This window comes from Panthera tigris, chromosome D4 (assembly GCF_018350195.1).
Source record: "Panthera tigris isolate Pti1 chromosome D4, P.tigris_Pti1_mat1.1, whole genome shotgun sequence".
Classification (NCBI taxonomy): Eukaryota; Metazoa; Chordata; class Mammalia; order Carnivora; family Felidae; genus Panthera; species Panthera tigris.
The window spans coordinates 30,660,077-30,679,927 of NC_056672.1; the positions used below are offsets into that span (position 1 = coordinate 30,660,077).

Genomic DNA, 19,851 nt, shown 5'->3' on the forward strand with positions numbered 1-19,851 from the left:
GCACCTTTGGAATTTCAGAAATGAGTAGATCCAGTAAAATGTGGGTGCAGAGGGTGTAACATAAGGGATACATGTGATTATTTTCATTTGTTCATATTTTATACTAGGCAACAGGGTATATTCATTTATACATGACAAGTCAAGTGATTTATATTTAACCAGTGCAAAGTTAAATACTAAGTAAGATTATAGAAGTAACTAAAGTGGAAGATTTAAAGGATGGGAAGAGAGGGGATATACTGATTTGATCAGTGGTTGTGTAGTAGGAAATCACTAGGTATTGCCTAATTAATAAATAAGAATTGCATGAGATTTATAATTATAATTTAAGTTCTATAAATGAACTGTAAATGCAAAAATATGACCTTTCTTATTAGATGGAAAACAGTTAATTGTACACAGAAGAGACTTATCACTGAAAATATTTTTTATAAAATAAATATGTATACATTAACATGTAAACAGCATAACATAAAGTTAGATGAATGTGTCTGTCATATCACTGTAGATAGGCTAAGGTTAATCTGTTAGGAAAAAATGGTATGGGATGCCTGAGTGGTTCAGTCGGTTAAGGGTCCAACTCTTGATTTTGGCTCAGGTCATGATCTCCTGGTTCGTGGGATCAAGCCCACGTTGGGCTCTGTGTTGAAGGTGTGGAGCCTGCTTGGGATTCTCTCTTTCCCTTTCTGCCCCTCCCCATGCGCATGCATGCATGTGCGCCCTCTCTCTCAAATAAATAAATGTTAAAAACAAAAAGAAAAAATGGTATGAGATTGTATCAAAGAGAAATACCTAAAAATAATTTAGAATGTTTATAACATGAAACAATATCAAGGCAATATACATAAAATATAATACAGGCTTAAGTTATAGGACTACTGGAAAGGTTTTGATTCACTTAAAATTTCATACAGTAATAAAAGAAACACTTTAATAAAGCTAAGTAAGTTAATGTAGAGAGGAGATGCCAAGGCTGCAAATACCTGTGTGCCAATTAAATTATAAAGATTTATAAAACAAAACTGAAAGAGATATGAGGAGAAATAGGAACACATTAGATGTAATAGGCCTATATGTACTGTTCTGATTTCATAACATAAAATTGACAGCAACTGAGATTCTAGAACATGAGTTAGTAAATCATGTTCCTTATGCTAAATCCACCTATTTGCCTGCAATTTTTGCAAATAAGCTATTTGTTGTGTATTGTTTTGTCTGCTGTTGTGGTACAACAAAATGACTGAGAAGTTGTGACTGAGATCATGTGGCCCACAATGACTAATATATTTACCATCCAACCCTTTATAGAGAAAGTTTGTTGACCCTACTCCAGAAGATATAAATAGCATGTTTTATGACATGAGTCTAATACATATTTATATATATCTTTCAAACTCTGTACTCTGAAATCATAGACCTTCTTTGAAGTGTCAGTGGAATAACTAAACATTTTGTGTCAAAAGGAAACAGTAAATTCTGCAAAGTGAAAGTAGCAGTTTATTTAATTTTTTTTTTTAAATTTTAGAGACTGAGTAGGGGAGAGGGGCAGAGGAAGAGAGAGAGAGAATCTTAAGCAGGCTGCACACTCAGCATGGAGCCTGACACGAGGCTCGATCCCATGACACTGGGATCGTGACCTGAGCCAAAATCAAGAGTTGGGACACTCAACTGACTGAGCCACCTTGGCACCACAAAGTAACAGTTTAACTGCACTAGAAATTGTAGACAATATAAGACAAATTAAAATCCATTTGTAAACAACAACAAAAAAATACATATATAGTTTTAAAAAAATCTATTTGATCAAGTGATTTTTAAAATCAAAATTATAAAGGTATAAAATTCAGTGTATTTGTGAACCCATGTCCACAGGTCTCCAAGAACTCAGAAAAGTTGCTATATTCAAGCTTATAGTTTATACTTGTTCTGAATAATAGTAATTCATGATAGCTGCACTTTCGATTTCGTGGAGGAAAACTTTATTAATTATAAGGGAAGGCGAATATAAATAATTAAACAATTATAGTAAACATAAAGAGGGAGAGAAGTATAGAGAACAAAGGGCTGCTACATGAAATCAGGTACTCACAACATCCAACCTTCTGGCTGGGGAAGCCCTGTGGTGGACAGCCCGGTTGGAGTCCGGATTGAGGGTCCTGGGTGGAGCATCCTCCCCTCAGATGAGACTTCACCTCACTATTCCCCCCAGGGCAGTATATATACTACCTGTGATTTATAGTTAGTCATTAAGTTTGCCTAAGTGCACACCTGAGTAGGCTGTTACTTTGTTTCTCTTATCTTTTCTCACAATCTTAGGAGCCTGGTGGCAGCATATTTCTCTTCCCTCCCTGATCCATTCTAGGGGGTCAGCCTGGTCTGGCTCAGGGAGGTGAAGCAAGTTAATCCCTCTTGGCATCAGGAACAGAAGGGCCAGTTCTGATCCTGAGGCCAGATACAGAGAACAAGCCAACTAAGCCTCCCATGATTGTGTGTGTGTGTGGCTCTGGGCACAAATGCATGACAAGTCCCACAAACAATTTATATACAGAACAATACTACAGCAAAAAGTTACAGATAAAATCAGCAAAGGTGAAAGGCACATAGGGCAGAATCAGAGAGGGAATAGATGCAAACCTCATTTTCTTCTCCCTGTGAAGTTGTGTGAACAGTAGTTAATTCTGCCAACAGTGACATGTGACAGCATACTGAGGTATTAACCAGGGAAGTTTACCCAACCTTTAGTATCCAAGGGTTTTATTGGGGGTCAGGCATGTAGGCTTGGAGTGACCTTGGTTACTTAGGCTCCAGCCCTTCCAGAGGTATACTGATACAGCTAGCCTTAGGTCCCAACTATAAATCATATTGTGAGCCTGAACTTTTTGATGTGGTCCAAGCCCCCAAAGTATATAAAGATACTCTTATCATGCAGGGCTTGTAGGTTATTTTCCAGGAGTTGGTCAAAGGCCAGTCATTTCTTTGAAATGTGCAGGGTTTGAACACCCCAAACCTGCTGAGTTAACCCTTTATTGCACAGAACTTTTAGGCTATGGGTATTGCATTGCTTAATAGAAAATTCAAAGAATAAGAATTTTGAGAAGATTAAGCAAAGCAGAAGTAATGTATTTAAAAATAACAATTGGAAAAGTATAATGGCATAAATGAAATAGGCTAAAACATGATTCTTAGTATAAAAAGAATTAAATAAAATCCGAACAGTAGTTAGCTTATGCTGGGAAAAGGAGAGAAAGCATTATTTGGCAAGTTGCAGTGCAAACATATTTAGAAATTAGGCTGTGCAAATATTGAAATTTTTAAAACTTAGAGCAACATGAAATAAAACAGATAAAATAGGTATATCGTGTTCATAGATTGGAAGACCTTTAAACTGTTTTATTCTAACCAATTTGTTTAAACACAGGATGGTGTAAGATCTTTTCTAATAGGTATTAAAGAGTTGTAAATCTGTTGTAACTGGTATAGAGTGGCACTGGTGTGTAGATAATTATGGACCTTTGAAAGAAAATAGACAACACAGAAGCAATTGCATATTTTAAGGACAACTATTTATGAAAAGTGTGACAGTGGCATTTTGTCCCAGCTTTATATCCTTCCACAAAAGTCACTTTTGAGTGGACTGAATCTGAATTGTATGAGGCAAAACTAAATAATTTAGAAATACAGGAGAAAATTTTTATTATTCTGTGTAGGGAAAATTTAAAACCAAAAAAACATTGAATATATGGGAAAAGACATAAACTGTATTAAAATTCAGAATTTCTTGACATCATAAAAAGCATTAAAAAAGAAACCACACTGTAGCAGAATCTGTACGTGGAACCAAGGCAGGGCTAATATTCAGATAAGAAGATATTCTGCAAACCTTTGAGGAAAAAGGCAGGCAACCCAACAGAGAAATGGGTATAAGACTTAATAAGGAACTTCCCAGGTAGAAATCCAAATGTTAAGTAATGGGGAAACTATTTTACCTACACCTCGTCAATTGTGAAAGAGACGCAAATGAAATGCAGTGTGCTACAGCTATGCGTTTATTTATAAGACTGGCAGAAATTCCAGGTTTGGGAGTATTGGGAGTCAGTGAGAAGGTGAAATATCAAAGTACCTTCTCTACTGCTGTGCACTTGAAATTGGTGCAATCACTTTTTTTTTTTTAAGGTTTTAGCAATTTTAGGTTCACAGCAAAATTGAAAAAGAAGGTACAGATATTTCTCATATGCCTCCTGCCCCCACATAAGTGTAACCACTTTTTAAAACATATTTCATTGGGGTATAGTTGACATATAATATTAAATTAGTTTCCAGGTACAATCACTTCTGTAATGGATGGACCTTTGTTCCTAGCTATATTCTCTTGAGAAAGTGTGTTTCTGTGCTCTAGGAAGAATGTGAGGATTTTTTCCCCCTGTAATGAAAAGCAAATACCCAGGAACAGATGACTGAAGAGTAAGTTGTAAATAAATTACATAAATAGGGAATTTTCCAAGTTATAGCTCCAAGCAAGTACATGAATGAATCTCACAGTTTTGAACAAAAGAATTAATGATTCCATTTATGTAAAGTTAATTTTTTTTAGAGTTGCACATACATATAAGTGTATACAGAAATGTGAGGAAATGATTTTTGTTGAATATTTGAGGGAAATGAGTTGTCTCGAAATGTGAAGGAAGTTGTGCCCAGGAAAGAATATGTGAGGTCTCTGGGAGCCAGGCAGCTTATATACCATGCACTAGAGAGTGGTTGTATAGGAATTCATGTATGTCATCAGTTAACTTATACTGAAGAGATTTATGTGTATTTGTTTTAGTTTTCATTTTTTGAAGGTTAGAAAGAGACAAAGTAATGTGTGGGGGATACTTGCTATATATATTCCTGACAGATTCGTTTGTTTCTATAAAAGTTCAGATCTTGTCATTTGCTTTCTTAGTATGAACCTTCATGACCCTGTTTATAATGGCATTCTTCATCTCAAGCAGTTCATATCTCTCCTTGTTTTATTTTTCTTCTATGCACTTATCAACTCTTCCTATTTCTGAAATCATATCTGAAAATCTCCACTTACCTGTACTATTTGACATTGTCATAGGGGTTGCTTCTTTTTCCCATACATTTTCTGCTTTCTGTGATGGTAGTAATCACGATTCCTGAAATCATTCCCTCTTTGGTTTTAATCCCACTTTTGTCTGTGCTTCTCTAAGAGCTTATTCACATTTGCTGGCCTGTTTAAAAGTTATTATCTTTAGTGCTTCAAATATAATGAGGCATGGAATAGGTATTTCCTATATCCATAAATGGATGTTTATGAGTAAACAGATTTTGATTCCCAGTTTCTTTCTCCTCCTATGGCACATAAACCTAGGGTTTACATAATACTTAATATATGAAATTTGAAGTACTTACATTTTAGTGACTGTCAAATTATGAACCCCTCTTGTATTTCTTTGTTGCCTGCCACAATGTCAGGGCTTAAGCCAGTCTCCTAAGTGTTATCCATCTATGTGACATGCTTCCACACACCACTTTTCATCATCATATGTTTTTTCTGTACAGGTTCTTAAATAAATTCATTAATTTTTAGCATCTGTCTCTGAACAGTCTGTCTTATTTCTGCTCTTCTTCCCTTCATGCCTTGTCCTTTCCCATAATTTAAGCCTTTTTGCTTAATCCTGATGACTTTGCCCCACCTCAGGGCAGCTGTACTTCTGTGTCGGGGATTTGGATTCTTTGTTCTCAGAATGGCCAAACAAAATCTAATTTTTCCCTCACAATTCAAAAATCCTTGTCTTTTTCCACTTCTTTCATAATATTTGGTCCTACTGTCCTGCTTGCATAACTTCTTCCATAAGTTTTGTCCTACTCTCACGCTCTCATGTTTTTCCTACTATCCTCCTATCAGGAAATCACTTTCAATTTCTGAATTGACTATCTCTGTCATCCTCATACTGATCTTTCAGCACTTCCCAACATTGTAGTTTTCCTTTGTACTTAATCTTTTCATATTCTCACTGCCTATGACATTACCCAAAACTATAGCCCTGCTCTATAACACCTTGATTATTCTTATTCCTAGTTCAAGTTAATTGTTACATAATGCATCAAGTTCATCTTGCTCCGAAGTGACCAAATAACCTATGTGGCACATAAACATAGGGTTTACATAATACTTAACATATGAAATGTAAAGCAGTTACTTTTAGTGACTATTAAATTATGAACCCCTCTTGTATTTTTTCTGTTGCCTGCCATGATGTCAGGGCTTACACAATCCAGTCTCCTAAGTATTATCCATCCATGTGACATTCTTCTACATGTCACTTTTCATCATTATATGTTTTTTCCATACAAGTTCTTAAATAAACTCATTAAATTGCTTAGCATGCCTGACCCAAATTTAAGATCCCTCTCTCTCTCTTTTCATTACTGCACATTGTAAGTTTTGGGTAAGATGCCTTCTTCTATAAAATGATCATGCAACATTTTAGTTTACTTTAATTTCTCCTTTTTGTAATCTTCCAAAGAGCACTTTTCCCTGCCTAGAAATCCACTAAAAAGATTTATTCTTCTATACCCTAGTATGTAATATAAATAAATACTTTACAATTGCATAGTGGACTAACTCCAAAACCAGATAGAGGAGAGGTATTTCATATTGATGCATACTGAAAGCACTATCCCAAATGCAGATGCCCAAGTTAGGTTTTTGTTCCCCTATCAGTTATATATAATTAACATGTAATTATTTAGTTACATGTAATTACTTATTCTGCTGTATCGTGGGTTACCAGTCTCATGAAATTGTGCTTTTTTGGTTTTTTTTTTTGAGAGGAGAAAGTGTGAGTGGGGGAAAGGGGCAGAGGGAGAGAGAGAATCTTAAGCAGGCTCCACGGGAAGTGTGGAGCCTGATTTGGGGCTCAGTCTCATGACCATGAGATCATGACCTGAGCCCAGATCAAGAGTCGGATGCTTAACTGACTGAGCCACCCAGGTGCCCAGAGATTGTGTGCTTCTTAACTAGAAAAAATATATAAATTCTTACTCAGTGTACCTTAATGACCTGAAAGTTTTCTAAATGATGTAAGCTCAAAAGCATGTTTGTAAGAGTCTTCTCACTGAGGTGTCAGTAGTTTGACTCACTTAGCACAGTCTTTTTCCTGAGCTCCGAGATTGTCCTTTGTTGATGGCACAAATTCTTCTGGTCTAGCTTATAGCAGAGCTTTCAAGCAAGCATCAGAGTTAAACAGAAACCACCTTTACATATCAGAATTGTAATGGCTGTGGCTAATTTGTTACTAATTTTCAAGTGGGAAAAGTCTGATGTAGGTTCGTAATAAGAATAATGCACTGACAAGGAAATTTGATTATTTCTGTGATAGAAAAACCTAATAAAGCTATTTTTAAAGAACAGTTTAAGGCAAAATTTCTTTAATGACAGTGTAATAAGCCTTTTTACAAAGAAGTGAATATTACATTTGATTCATTAAAATGCATGAATAAAATTTTATAGAGGGAAATCTTGTCATACAGCAGTAATCCTGAGACATAATACATCAATAATATACCATTAATGTATATGAATATCAAGTAAAGAGATTCAGTAAGTCTGGAGTAGAGCTCAGGGAAGTAAGTCTGAAATCCATTCCCAGTTGAAAATTACTGACCTGAAAGATACTAGAGGTGTAAATAAGTAAAATTTTGGCCAAGGAAACATTGAAAATCATAACAAATAACTGACCATTCTATACTTTTATTGGCTAATATTATGGAAAGTATTGTCAGCACTCTGATAAATATAGGAAAACTTGTTAGAAGTTTCTGTTTAATTTTCTGTGAATGTTTTGAACAGTGAAGGCATTGACAGATCTATACAAATTTATTTTGCATACAATTTCCAAAATATTTGTATTAATAATATTTTACATGTTCAAATTCAACACAAAGCAGGGTGAGCATCTCTTCTGATTTGTCTGTCTTTCCATGGAACTCTTGAAATAGTAACACATTAAAGAAACCTGATTAATTCTAGTATTTCTTTAATTTTTATTTGAAATAGTGTAGATCAGAGGAAGTAGCAAAAATAGTGCAAATACTTAGGGTACCCTTCAACCACCTTCCTCCAGTGGTGACATCCTGGTAGCTGTAGTAGAGTATCAAAACCAGGAAACTAATGTTGGTACATTATTGCTAATGTACACACACACATACCTCTGTGCAGTTATAGCCCACGAATAGGTTTATGTAACTGCCACCACAGTTAAGATACAAAATTGTGAACATTACCATAAAAGAACGCTGGTGCTGCCTTTTTGTATTCACGCTCCCCCACCCCACCCCCCAAGTGGTTGCCTTTGTCTCCCCTGGTAACCACTAATCTCTCTATTTCTATAGTTTTGCCATTTCAAGAAATAAATGGAATCATGCATCATATAACATTTTGAGATTTGCTTTTTTGTACCAATCATAATCCATTTGAAATTTAAATTATTCCATGTATCAATTTCTTTTTTATTAAAAAAATTTTTTTTTAATGTTTACTTATTTTTGAGAGAGAGAGAGAGAGAGAGAGAGACAGAGCATGAACAGGGGAGGGGCAGAGAGAGAGGGAGACACGGAATGTGAAGCAGGCTCCAGGCTCTGAGGTGTTAGCACAGACCCTGATGCAGGACTTGAACTCACAAACTGTGAGATCATGACCTGAGCCAGTCAGATGCTTAACCAACTGAAACACCCAGGCATCCCTACAGGAACACAATCTTAAAGTTGAATTTCTTGAATTGGAAGTCAGATGCTTAATCGACTGAGCCACCCATGTGCCCCCCCCCCCACCCCATGTATCAATTTCATTCTTTTTTAAGGCTGAGTAGTACTCCATTGTATGATGTGCCAAAGTTTCTTCATTTATTAACCCATGGAAGGATACTTGGGTTGTTTCCAGTATTTCTCTGTTATAAATAAGGCAGCTGTGGGTATTTGTATGTATATTTTTTGTGTGAACATAATTTTCATTTCTCCGGGATAAGTACCCAAAAGTTGCAATTTCAGGTTCATGGGGTAGGCACATTTTTAATTTAAAAAGATATTGCCACTGATTTTCTGGAGAGGCTGTACCGTTTACATTCTTAACATCACGGTGTGAGATACATTTTTTTTCTGAATCATCACCAGCATTTGCTATTATTTCTATTTTTTATCTGTTTCAGTAGGTTTATAGTGATATCTTATTGTGATATCTTGTGTAGTGAAATTTAGTTTCTGCTTCCCTAATGGCTAATAATGTTGGATGGCTATTTATGTGCTTATGTGCTATATGTATATCCTTCTTTAGTGAAATACCTGTTCTGTCTTTTGTCCGTTATAAAATGGACTTGTTGGATATGTGGCTTGCAAATATTTTCTGTAGGTCTTTCATAGTACAAACATTTTTCATTTTGATGAAATCCTATTTAATGCATTTCTTTTAGAATGGATTATTATTTCTTCTAAGAACTCCTTGCCTAGCCCTGGGTCTCAAACTTTTTCTTTTTTTTTCCCTCTCAAAAGTTTTATAGTTTTATGCTTTACATTTAAATCCATATTAATATTTTTGCCTATGGATGTCCGGTTGTTTACCATTTGTTGAAAAAAAACTGTCCTTTCATTGAATTGCTTTTATACCTTAGTCAAAAATCCATGGACTGTGTTGGTCAGATTTTTGGTTTTCTTTTTTTTTTTTTTTTTTTTATATGAAATTTATTGTCAGATTGGTTTCCATGCAACACCCAGTGCTCATCCCAAAAGGTGCCCTCCTCAATACCCATCACCCACCCTCCCCTCCCTCCCACCCCCCATCAACCCTCAGTTTGTTCTCAGTTTTTAACAGTCTCTTATGCTTTGGCTCTCTCCCACTCTAACCTCTTTTTTTTTTTTTTCCTTCCCCTCCCCCATGGTCTTCTGTTAAGTTTCTCAGGATCCACATAAGAGTGAAACCATATGGTATCTGTCTTTCTCTGTATGGCTTATTTCACTTAGCATCACACTCTCCAGTTCCATCCACGTTGCTACAAAAGGCCATATTTAGATTTTTGGTTTTCTTTTCTGTTTTCATTGATCTATGTTTACATTTCCTTGTCAGTACCACACTCTTGATTACTATAGCTACTTAATAAGGCCTAACATATCATAGACTTTATTCTTCTTTGACAAAATTTTTTCAGCTATTGTGGTTTCTTTGCCTTTTTATATATAGTTTAGAACAAGATTATCTATATATATATAAAACGAATCTTGCTGGAATTTTGGTAGGATGTGCATTAAATGTATAGAACAATTTTGGGGAAATTTTCTTTAGTAGATTGACTCTTATAGTCCACAACAAAGCTTGTTTCTCCATTTATTTAGATCTTTCTAGATCTAAGGTTAGATCTTTATGTAGATTTCTTTCATTAGTGTTTTGTGACTTTCAGTACACAGATCCTGTATGTGGTATTTTAGGTTTATACCTCGGTAATTTTTTTTCTCTTTTTTTTAAATTTTCTTTTTTATTTTTTAAAATTTACATCCAAATTAGTTAGCATATAGTGCAACAATAATTTCAGGAGTAGATTCCTTAGTGCCCCTTACCCTTTTCGCCCACCCCCCCCCCCCACATCCCCTCCAGTAACCCTCAGTTTGTTCTCCATATTTATGAGTCTCTTCTGTTTTGTCCCCCTCCCTGTTTTTATATTATTTTTGTTCCCCTTCCCTTATGGTCATATGTTTTGTATCTTAAAGTCCTCATATGCGTGAAGTCATATGATTTTTGTCTTTCTCTGACTAATTTCACTTAGCATAATACCCTCCAGTTCCATCGATGTAGTTGCAAATGGCAAGATTTCATTCTTTTTGATTGCCGAGTAATACTCCATTGTATATCTATACCACCTCTTCTTTATCCATTCATCCATTGAGGGACATTTGGGCTCTTTCCATACTTTGGCTATTGTTGATAGTGCTGTTATAAACATGGGGGTGCATGTGTCCCTTTGAAATGGCACACCTGTATCCCGTGGATAAATGCCTAGTAGTGCAATTGCTGGGTCGTGGGGTAGTTCTGTTTTTAATTTTTTGAGGAACCTCCATACTGTTTTCCAGAGTGGCTTGCACCAGCTTGCATTCCCAACCTAGGTAATTTTTAGATTTGACTATACAAATATATTTTATATTTTTCCCTGAAGGATATCTAGATTAAGACTCATGCAAAGTCAGAAATGTGGTGTAAATTAGGAAAGAAGGTAAGTGTAAGATTGTTTTTTGAGTTTCCCTCCCTAAATGGGGGAAGGTAGCCTGACGAGACATTGCTGAAAATATTCTGGTCTTATAGAATTGTAGAGTGATAGTTTCAACTTCTTAAGTATATGCAGGTAGTGTAAAATTTTGTTTTCTAGAAAGATACCTCTTAACTCTTTCATTCTCCTCACCCTCCCACCCCCCTCACCATCCCCAGGTAGTGGGCTCTGGACCATCTTAGGTTTAGCAGAGGCCTGACATTACATAGAGTATGGGTAGCAGGATGGTTATAGTCAAATATATACAGTATTTTTTAATGATAGGTAAATATAATAGATATTTCCATAATTTAAGGGAGCAGATTGAAATGTGATTCTTAAGGTTCTCACAGTTGGTAGACCAGATATGTTGAAAAGTACATAGAAAGCTGAGTTAAATATGGGACAAGGTTAAAACTAGTTTCAAGAACATGAGTGTGCACGTGAAAAGGTGAAACTTTGGATTTGGTGTCAATAAAGGTTTACTTTTGAACAAACTAATACAAACCAAAATACCAGAACGTTGAGTCTAATCCAGGTGAAAACATGTCTTCCTCCAGTCTCTTTTACACTTTATATGGGGCATTTATGGTTTTGAGAATAAGGAGAGGAGATATTTGTGCCATGAATTCTTGGTGTTTATATGTGGAATGGAAATAGGGTCCCTCCAAATGGAAGCATGTTACATAATGAGTGTCCCTCCATTTTAATCTATATATTTGATAGTATAAGAAATAGATTCTGATGGTGGCCTTAATTCATACCCTGTCTCTGCTGGAACCCTTATGAAACCCTTGGGCATGATTTTTTAAATTCTCAGTTTGAATTCATTCTCCTCTTGATTTTCCTGTTGCTAGTAACCAACTCTCTTAAAACCCTTACATTCCCAATTCATCATTCCTTTTGTTTATACCCACTTCTCTTCCCAAGTTTGAAAGTTATATAATCTAAATGCCAAATCCTTATGATATTCACTTCCAGATTCTCTCCCTACTCCTTTTCCACTACAGTGGGATCTCTCCCTGAAGGAAAGTGAATATAGTTAATATGTACTGTATTGTATACTGTGTTGTTGGGAGACTTAGCCGGAAACAAAAATGTCAATAACTTAATAGGGCATTTGTATATAAGTCCTTTTTATATAAAAATTTTAAGTTTCATAAGGAATTTTTAACTTTCTCATTTTTAGGAGACTGCCAACTTGGTCTTTTAGAGAAGAGCCAGGAAAGCCAACACAAATATTTCTGTCAAGTCTTATTCAACAACAAGAAAACATTAACTACAGAGCAAGATAAAATTTCAGGAAAACCAGTTCATCGGGGCATAGACATTTTTCCTTCAAGAAAAATGATCTCTAAATGTGACACTGATGTTCCTACATGCTTGGATCTCTATCTTTTGACCCCATATAGTTACTTAACCAAAGAGGCTTATGAGTTTAATGCATCTTCTTTCAATACTAGCAATGAGAGAACGAATAGTGGAGAGAAATATTTTGATTACAATCAAGATTTGCAAGTGTTTAGTCATGTGGAGGAACTTATTCAGGATCAGACTTTTCAGATTTTGGGGCAGTCTTTTGAACATAATGAACATGATAATGCTTTCCATGATAAGGCAACTTCCATTAAATGTAAGAGTGCCCACATACAAGAGGGATCTTATAAATTTGGAAAAAACTTATGTGATAAATCAAACATGGTCTCTCCAAATATTCACATAGAGAAGAGTCATTCTGAATTTGATGAAGATGCATGTATTAAAACCGGGAACAGTTTTAGTAAGGTTACTCCACTTCAGAGAACTGAAACAGGAGAGAAAACTTTAGGTCAAAAAGCACATTTCAGAGAATATCAGAGAACTCACACAGGAGTGAAATCCTTTGAATGTGGAAAAAACTTAAACCACAATTTAGCAATTACAGTGCAAGAGAGGACTCCCACAATAGAGACATCTTGTGATAATGACACTTATAGGGAAACTTTCAGTTCTCAGTCGGCTTTCAGTCTACATCAGAGAATTCCCAGGAGACAAAAACAGTATGAGAGCAATGAATGTCAAGAATCTTTCTCTAGAAGTTCATCCCTCATTGTACATCAAAGAACTCCCACAAGTGAGAAGCCCTATGAATGTAATGAATGTGGGAGAGCTTTTTCCAGGAAATCATCCCTAGTAGGGCATCAGAGAAAACACAGAGCGGGGAAACCCTATAAATGTAAAGGACGCAGGAAAGCTTTTACCTATATGGCATGCCTCAGAGTGCATCAGACAATTCACACAGGGGAGAAACCCTATGAATGTAATGAATGTGGGAAAACTTTCACCCAGAAGTCAAGCCTTGGAATACATCAGAGAACTCACACAGGAGAGAAACTCTATGAATGTAATGAATGTGGGAAGTCTTTGGCCTACCAACAACACTTCAGAGGACATCAGAGAATTCATGCAGTGGAGAAATCCTATGGATGTATTAAATCGGGTAAAACTTTCAGCCATAAGGCAAGCCTTGGAATGCATCAGAGAACTCACACAGGGGAAAATCTATATGAATGTAATGAATGTGGGAAAACTTTCACCTGCATGTCGCACCTTAGAAGACATGAGAGAACTCATACAGGGAGGAAGCCCTATCGATGTATAGAATGTGGGAAAACTTTCCTCTGGGAGAAAATCCTGAAGATACATTGGAGAATTCACACAGGGGAGAAACCTTATGCATGTAATGAATGTGGGAGAGCTTTTACCTACATGTCACAACTCAGAGCACATCAGAAAAAGCACACAGGGCAGAAACCCCATGAATGTAATGAGTGTGGGAAGGCTTTCACCCGGAGGTCAAGCCTTGCAATACATCAGAGAACTCACACAGGGGAGAAACCCTATGAATGTAATGAATGTGGGAAAGCTTACAGCTGGAAGTCTAGCCTTGAACTACATCAGAGAACTCACACAGGGGAGAAGCCCTATGAATGTAATGAATGTCAGAAAGCTTTCACTCAGAAGTCAAGCCTTGTAATACATCGGAAAAGTCACACAGGGGAAAAACCCTATAAATGTAATGAGTGTGGGAAAGCTTACACCTGGAAGTCAAGTCTTGCACTACATCAGAGAACTCACACAGCAGACAGACTCCACAAATGTAATGAATGTGGGAAAGCTTTCACCTGCATGTCACGCCTCCGAGGACATCAGAAAATCCACACAGGAGAGAAACCCTATGAATGTATAGAATGTGGGAAAACCTTCCTCTGGAAGTCATTCCTGAGAATACATCAGAGAATTCACACAGGAGAGAAACCCTATGAATGTAATGTATGTCGGAAAGCTTATACCTGGAAGTCAAACCTTGAACTACATCAGAGAACTCACACAGGGGAGAAGCCCCATGAATGTAATCACTGTGGGAAGACTTTCACCCAGAAGTCAAGCCTTATAATACATCAGAGAACTCACACAGGAGAGAAACCCTATGAATGTAATGAATGTGGAAAAGCTTACACCTGCATGTCACGCCTCAGAGGACATCAGAGAATTCACACAGGGGAGAAACTTTATGAGTGTATTGAATGTGGTAAAACTTTCATCTGGAAGTCAATCCTGAGAATGCACTGGAGGAGGCATACACAGGAGAAGCCATACGAATGTAATGAATGTGGGAGAGCTTTCACGTACAAACACCACTTTAGAATACATCAGAGAATTCACACTGGGGAGAAACCCTATAAATGTAATGAGTGTGGGAAAGCTTACACCCAGAAGTCAAGCCTTATAATACATCAGAGAAATCACACTGGGGAAAAACCCCATGAATGTAATGAATGTGGGAAAGCTTTCACCTGCATGTCACGCCTCCGAGGACATCAGAAAATCCACACAACGAAGAAACCCTATAAATGTATAGAATGTGGGAGAACATTCCTCTGGAAGTCATTGCTGAGAACACATCAGAGGAGGCATACACAGGAGAAGCCCTATGAATGTAATGAGTGTGGGAAAGGTTATACCTGGAAGTCAAGCCTTGAACTACATCAGAGAACTCACACAGGTGAGAAACTTCATGAATGTAATGACTGTGGGAAGACTTTCACCCAGAAGTCAAGCCTTATAATACATCAAAGAAGTCACAGGGGAAAAACCATATGAATGTAACGAATGTGGAAAAGCTTACACCTGCGTGTCACGCCTCAGAGGACATCAGAGAATTCACACAGGGGAGAAACTCAATGAATGTATTGAATGTGGTAAAATTTTCGTCTGGAAGTCCGTCCTCAGAATGCACTTAAGGAGGCATACACAGGAGAAGCCATATGAATGTAATGGATGTGGGAGAGCTTTCACCTACAAACACTACTTGAGAATACATCAGAGAACTCACACAGGGGAGAAACCCTATGAATGTGTTGAGTGTGAGAAGAGTTTTGTTTGGAAATCGGTCCTCATAGCACATCAGAGAATGCATGCAAGGAAGAAATGCTGAGTGTAATTAACGTGAGAAAGCTTTCATTTCCAATTTAACTTTCTAACCTTATGAGAAACCTCATTCTCAGAAATGAGTCTCAACTTAATGAAAGCATTAGAAAACTCCAAAAGGCGAGAAGTCTGATAAATGTGGTAATGTGGGAAGATTTTCAGTGGGTTGTCAGATGTAAAAAGCTAAGATGAAGAAAAATAGCTTTACTTTCAGGTTCAGTGGCTGGGCCTATGTAAATTTAAAGACATTAACAGGAAAAGAAAGTTTATTTCATATACACATGGAGGGATCTCACAGAAATCAAATGAAAACCCAAAAGAGGTGGTCAGACCTCGAAGCTTATATACCACTTTAACAAAAGAGCAATACATTTGCAAAGAAGTGTCCAGACAAAGGAAACGGGTTTTGAGCTTTTAGTGATGGTAAATTGTGGGAAAGTAAATATATGGGAAATGAATGGAACACAAAGGTTATTTCAGTAAGGTGTGTTTATGCAGATATTGGTGCTATCTCTTTTCTTTTGGGAGACGGGATGGGGAACACCTTCATAAAAAGAAATTTATGCCCTGCCTTTAGGTGGATAGGGGGAGGGCGAGAATTTTTTGCGTTTACAGTTTTTAAGTTGCTTTTGGTTCAAAATAATACATATGCCAAAGTGGCATGTTTTGGGGGGGTATATTCTGATCCCCTTCATCACATGGGAGAAACCATATAATTGTGATGGATGTAGGGAAGATTTCCACCAGCAGTTGACCATCAGGGTCAGAAAACTCATGGAATTGATCATATGAATGTAATGAATTTAGAAATACTTTCATCCAGACAAAATATTATATTACATCAGATAATTTAAACAATATAAACAGCCCTGTAAATGTCTTGGAATGCTTTCAGCCAGAAATCATACTTTTGAGAACATCAGAGAGAACTCAGAGGTTGAAAGTGTAAAGATGATGTATGCAGGGAGATTTTCCAGCCGCAAGTCAGGGCTAAGAAAAGATAGAACTGAAAGGGGCTAAAACTTATTAAGCTAATGAACATGGATGCTCCTCAGGAAGTTCCTCACTATTCATAAGAGAACTGTCTTAATCTGTTGAGGCAGCTGTCAGAAAAATATCCTAGACTGGGTGGCATAAATAGCAAGCATTTATTTTTGCTAGTTCTAGAAACTGGAAAGGCAAAGGTCAAGGTGCTTGTCGATTTTGTTGTCTGGTGAGGATCCACTTCTTGGTTCACAGATGGCCATGTTTTGTCCTCATGAGGAGGAAGGGAGCACTTTGGGACCTCTTATAAAGGACACAAATGCTGTTCACGAGGACTTTGCTCTCATTACTACCATCTTTCAAGGGCCTCCGCTTCAAAATACCAGCACATCGGGGATTAGGTTTGAACATAGGAAATTTGGAAAAACACATACATTCAGTCTAGAGCAACAGCTTACACTGGAAGGAGACTTGAAATGTACATATAGTTTTTCAGCCACCAAGTATATAGACCTTGTTGGATATTAGGAAATTCTCTGGGGGAAAGAGCCACTGGAGGTAATGAATGTAGGAAACACTGTTAATTCAACTCTCAGTAAACTTCCATTGTGGAGAAATGCAGGAAGTAATAATGTGAAAGGTTTTTTGTTTTTTTTTTTTTGTCAAAAGATTGAATCTCACTAAGAGAATGAAGAAAATCTAGAAGGTAATAAATGTGTGATAACTTCAGCCAAAAGCCACCTTTCTCTGGACAACAAAATGCATTGAGTGGTAGAGACCTAATAGTATATTACCCAGATGAAAAATCTTATGAAGGTAATGGATTTGGGAAATCAGTCTACAGTAAATTCTATGTAGTAGAATGTGGATGCTGGTGTTAAAATAAATCCTGTCGTAGACTCTGGGTCTGGAGTTCTCTCTTGTCCAGCAAGAGAGTGGACACAGGATTAAAATGTGAGAGAGGCTAACGTCCGGGAGGAGACAACCCCAAGTAAGGGCCTTTTGCTCTATTTTTATGAGGGTCAGAAGGCTTATAAGTGTGCACAGAGAAACAATGAAACCATGGATTAACTCAAGGACACGAGGAAAAAGAGGGTATTGAAGATATGCAGTGTTAGGGGTTTGGGTCAACACAAAACAAAGTCCTGGTGCCGGACAGATGGTTGTTCACAGCAGGCATGAGGCGCCACATCTGTTTATCTTAGCTAGCTTAGGGGATAAGACAGATAAAGTATGCTACCTCAGGGTCAATAAGGCACCTTTTTTTTTTTTTTTGCTAATTAGCTCCTCTCTGGGCACCTTCGCCCTGCTATGGTCTATAGCCCTGTTTACCTATTTTGGTCCTTTCTTCCTGTGAAAACTGCTTTCTGCTATTGTACTAAGTTGGGGGTGCTTCTGCCCTGAATACCTAAGCTTGTTTACCTAAGATTACCTAAACATTGTGGATGTTTTCATTCTGAGATTTACTGTTTCTATACCTTTCTATGTCCTATCCTGGGGGCCTTTGCCCTGTTTACCTAATCTTGTTTACCTTATCTTGGATGTGTTCATCCTGTGGCTATTTCTTTATGCCTTGTTAACCCATTGGTGCAAGCTCAGGGAATTCCTAAGCTTATTCCCCACAAAATCCCATGAAAGACATCTTCATCCTTTATATTCTGTGCGGTCTCCTGTCTCTACACTGAAGATGGAAGAGTGCTACCACGTGGAAGGAAGTGGGCTCAAGAATTGCTGTGCAGAGGGGCGCCTGGGTGGCTCAGTCAGTTAAGCGTCCAACTTTGGCTCAGGTCATGATCTCATGGTTGGTGAGTTTGAGCCCCACATAGGACTCTGTGCTGACAACTCAGGGTCTGGAGCATGCTTCAGATTCTGTGTTGCCCATCCCCCTCTCCCCCCCACCCATGCTCTTGCTCTGTCTTTGTCTTCAAAAAGGAATAAATGTTAAAAAAAATTTAAGAAAAATTGCCTTTGCTAGCAGTCTGACTTTTGTAAGGAAGAAAAAAACCTCTGTGCTGTTTGTAACTCACATATGCTAGACATCTCAGCTAACACGGGCTATGAATATGACCGTTTGAAAAGTGCAAGTTGGTATGTATCAGAAAAGCCATATGGGAGGAACTGGCAATATCCTGAATGACCATTAGCTATTAACCACAACTCTTGATTATTGCCAAGTAAATAATAGGATTTGTTTCCTGTTTCTTTTTGATTATATTATATACCTTTTGTAGTACTAGAAGTGTTCAGGATATCTCAGTACTTTGTACCAGGAATCACATGCTGCTGATTAGTCCCATTCATACTGATTGGATAATATGGTTAATGTAGTATCTTCCTTGTTTCCACAAAACTCATTTTATCCTTTAATATCTTGTGAGATGATACATTCAGGCCATACAAATATCCTCTTAGTTTCACTCATTAAGCATTTATTTCTGATGTTGCCCAAATCAATTATTACTATAGTTGCAAAAACATGAAATTTTTTCCCCATTATTCCTCTGCATATCATGGTATGGAAATTTTTTGTTTTTTACAATTTTTTATTTATGTCTGTATACTCAGATTCTTCATTTGGTAAATTATAATCTTTAACTTTTGTTACTGACATATTTATTTATTTTATGCTCAAATTATCTGAGATAAGGCCAGCAGAATTTCATTCAAATTAGCTCTTGTGTCCTTTGATATGTTTCTAATGTTATTTTGCTTTTTCAAACCACTTTTTTACTCCTTCTGATCATGATAATGTTTAAGCTGTCTTTGTAATAGTTTACATTATATATAGGCCAAGTCCTTTATTCATTTTATCCACCCAAATCTTAAGGTTTTCTAAAATACTTAGAATTTTAAGCCACCTTTAAACAGATTTTAGAATTCTGATTGGAATAGCATTTAATTTCATGTCAGGTACCCACGAGACATAACCAAGTCAACCAGTTGGTTTAGTTTTGTTCCTGACAAACCCAGAAACAGTCCTAATGATACGAGGTCAGGTCTTTCCTGCTTTTCCTTTTTGTGAGCACATGTCCAGAGGATGCTCCCCAACACCACTTCATGCACTAGAGAATGTTATCAGCCCTAAGCATTAATGATTCTTCAT

At 37.0% G+C, this 19,851-nt stretch overlaps 1 protein-coding gene across 1 annotated transcript in view; it reads left to right on the top strand.

Annotated features, from left to right (window-relative positions):
* The window catches only part of LOC107178962 (zinc finger protein 658B-like), a 41,983-nt gene extending 23,437 nt beyond the window's left edge, over positions 1–18,546 (top strand). Inside the window, 2 exon segments of the mRNA XM_042964481.1 lie at positions 12,484–15,418; positions 15,420–18,546. Coding sequence (XP_042820415.1) covers positions 12,484–15,418; positions 15,420–15,771 — 3,287 coding nt within the window. The 3' untranslated portion in view covers positions 15,772–18,546.
* The last annotated feature ends 1,305 nt before the right edge of the window (positions 18,547–19,851 follow it).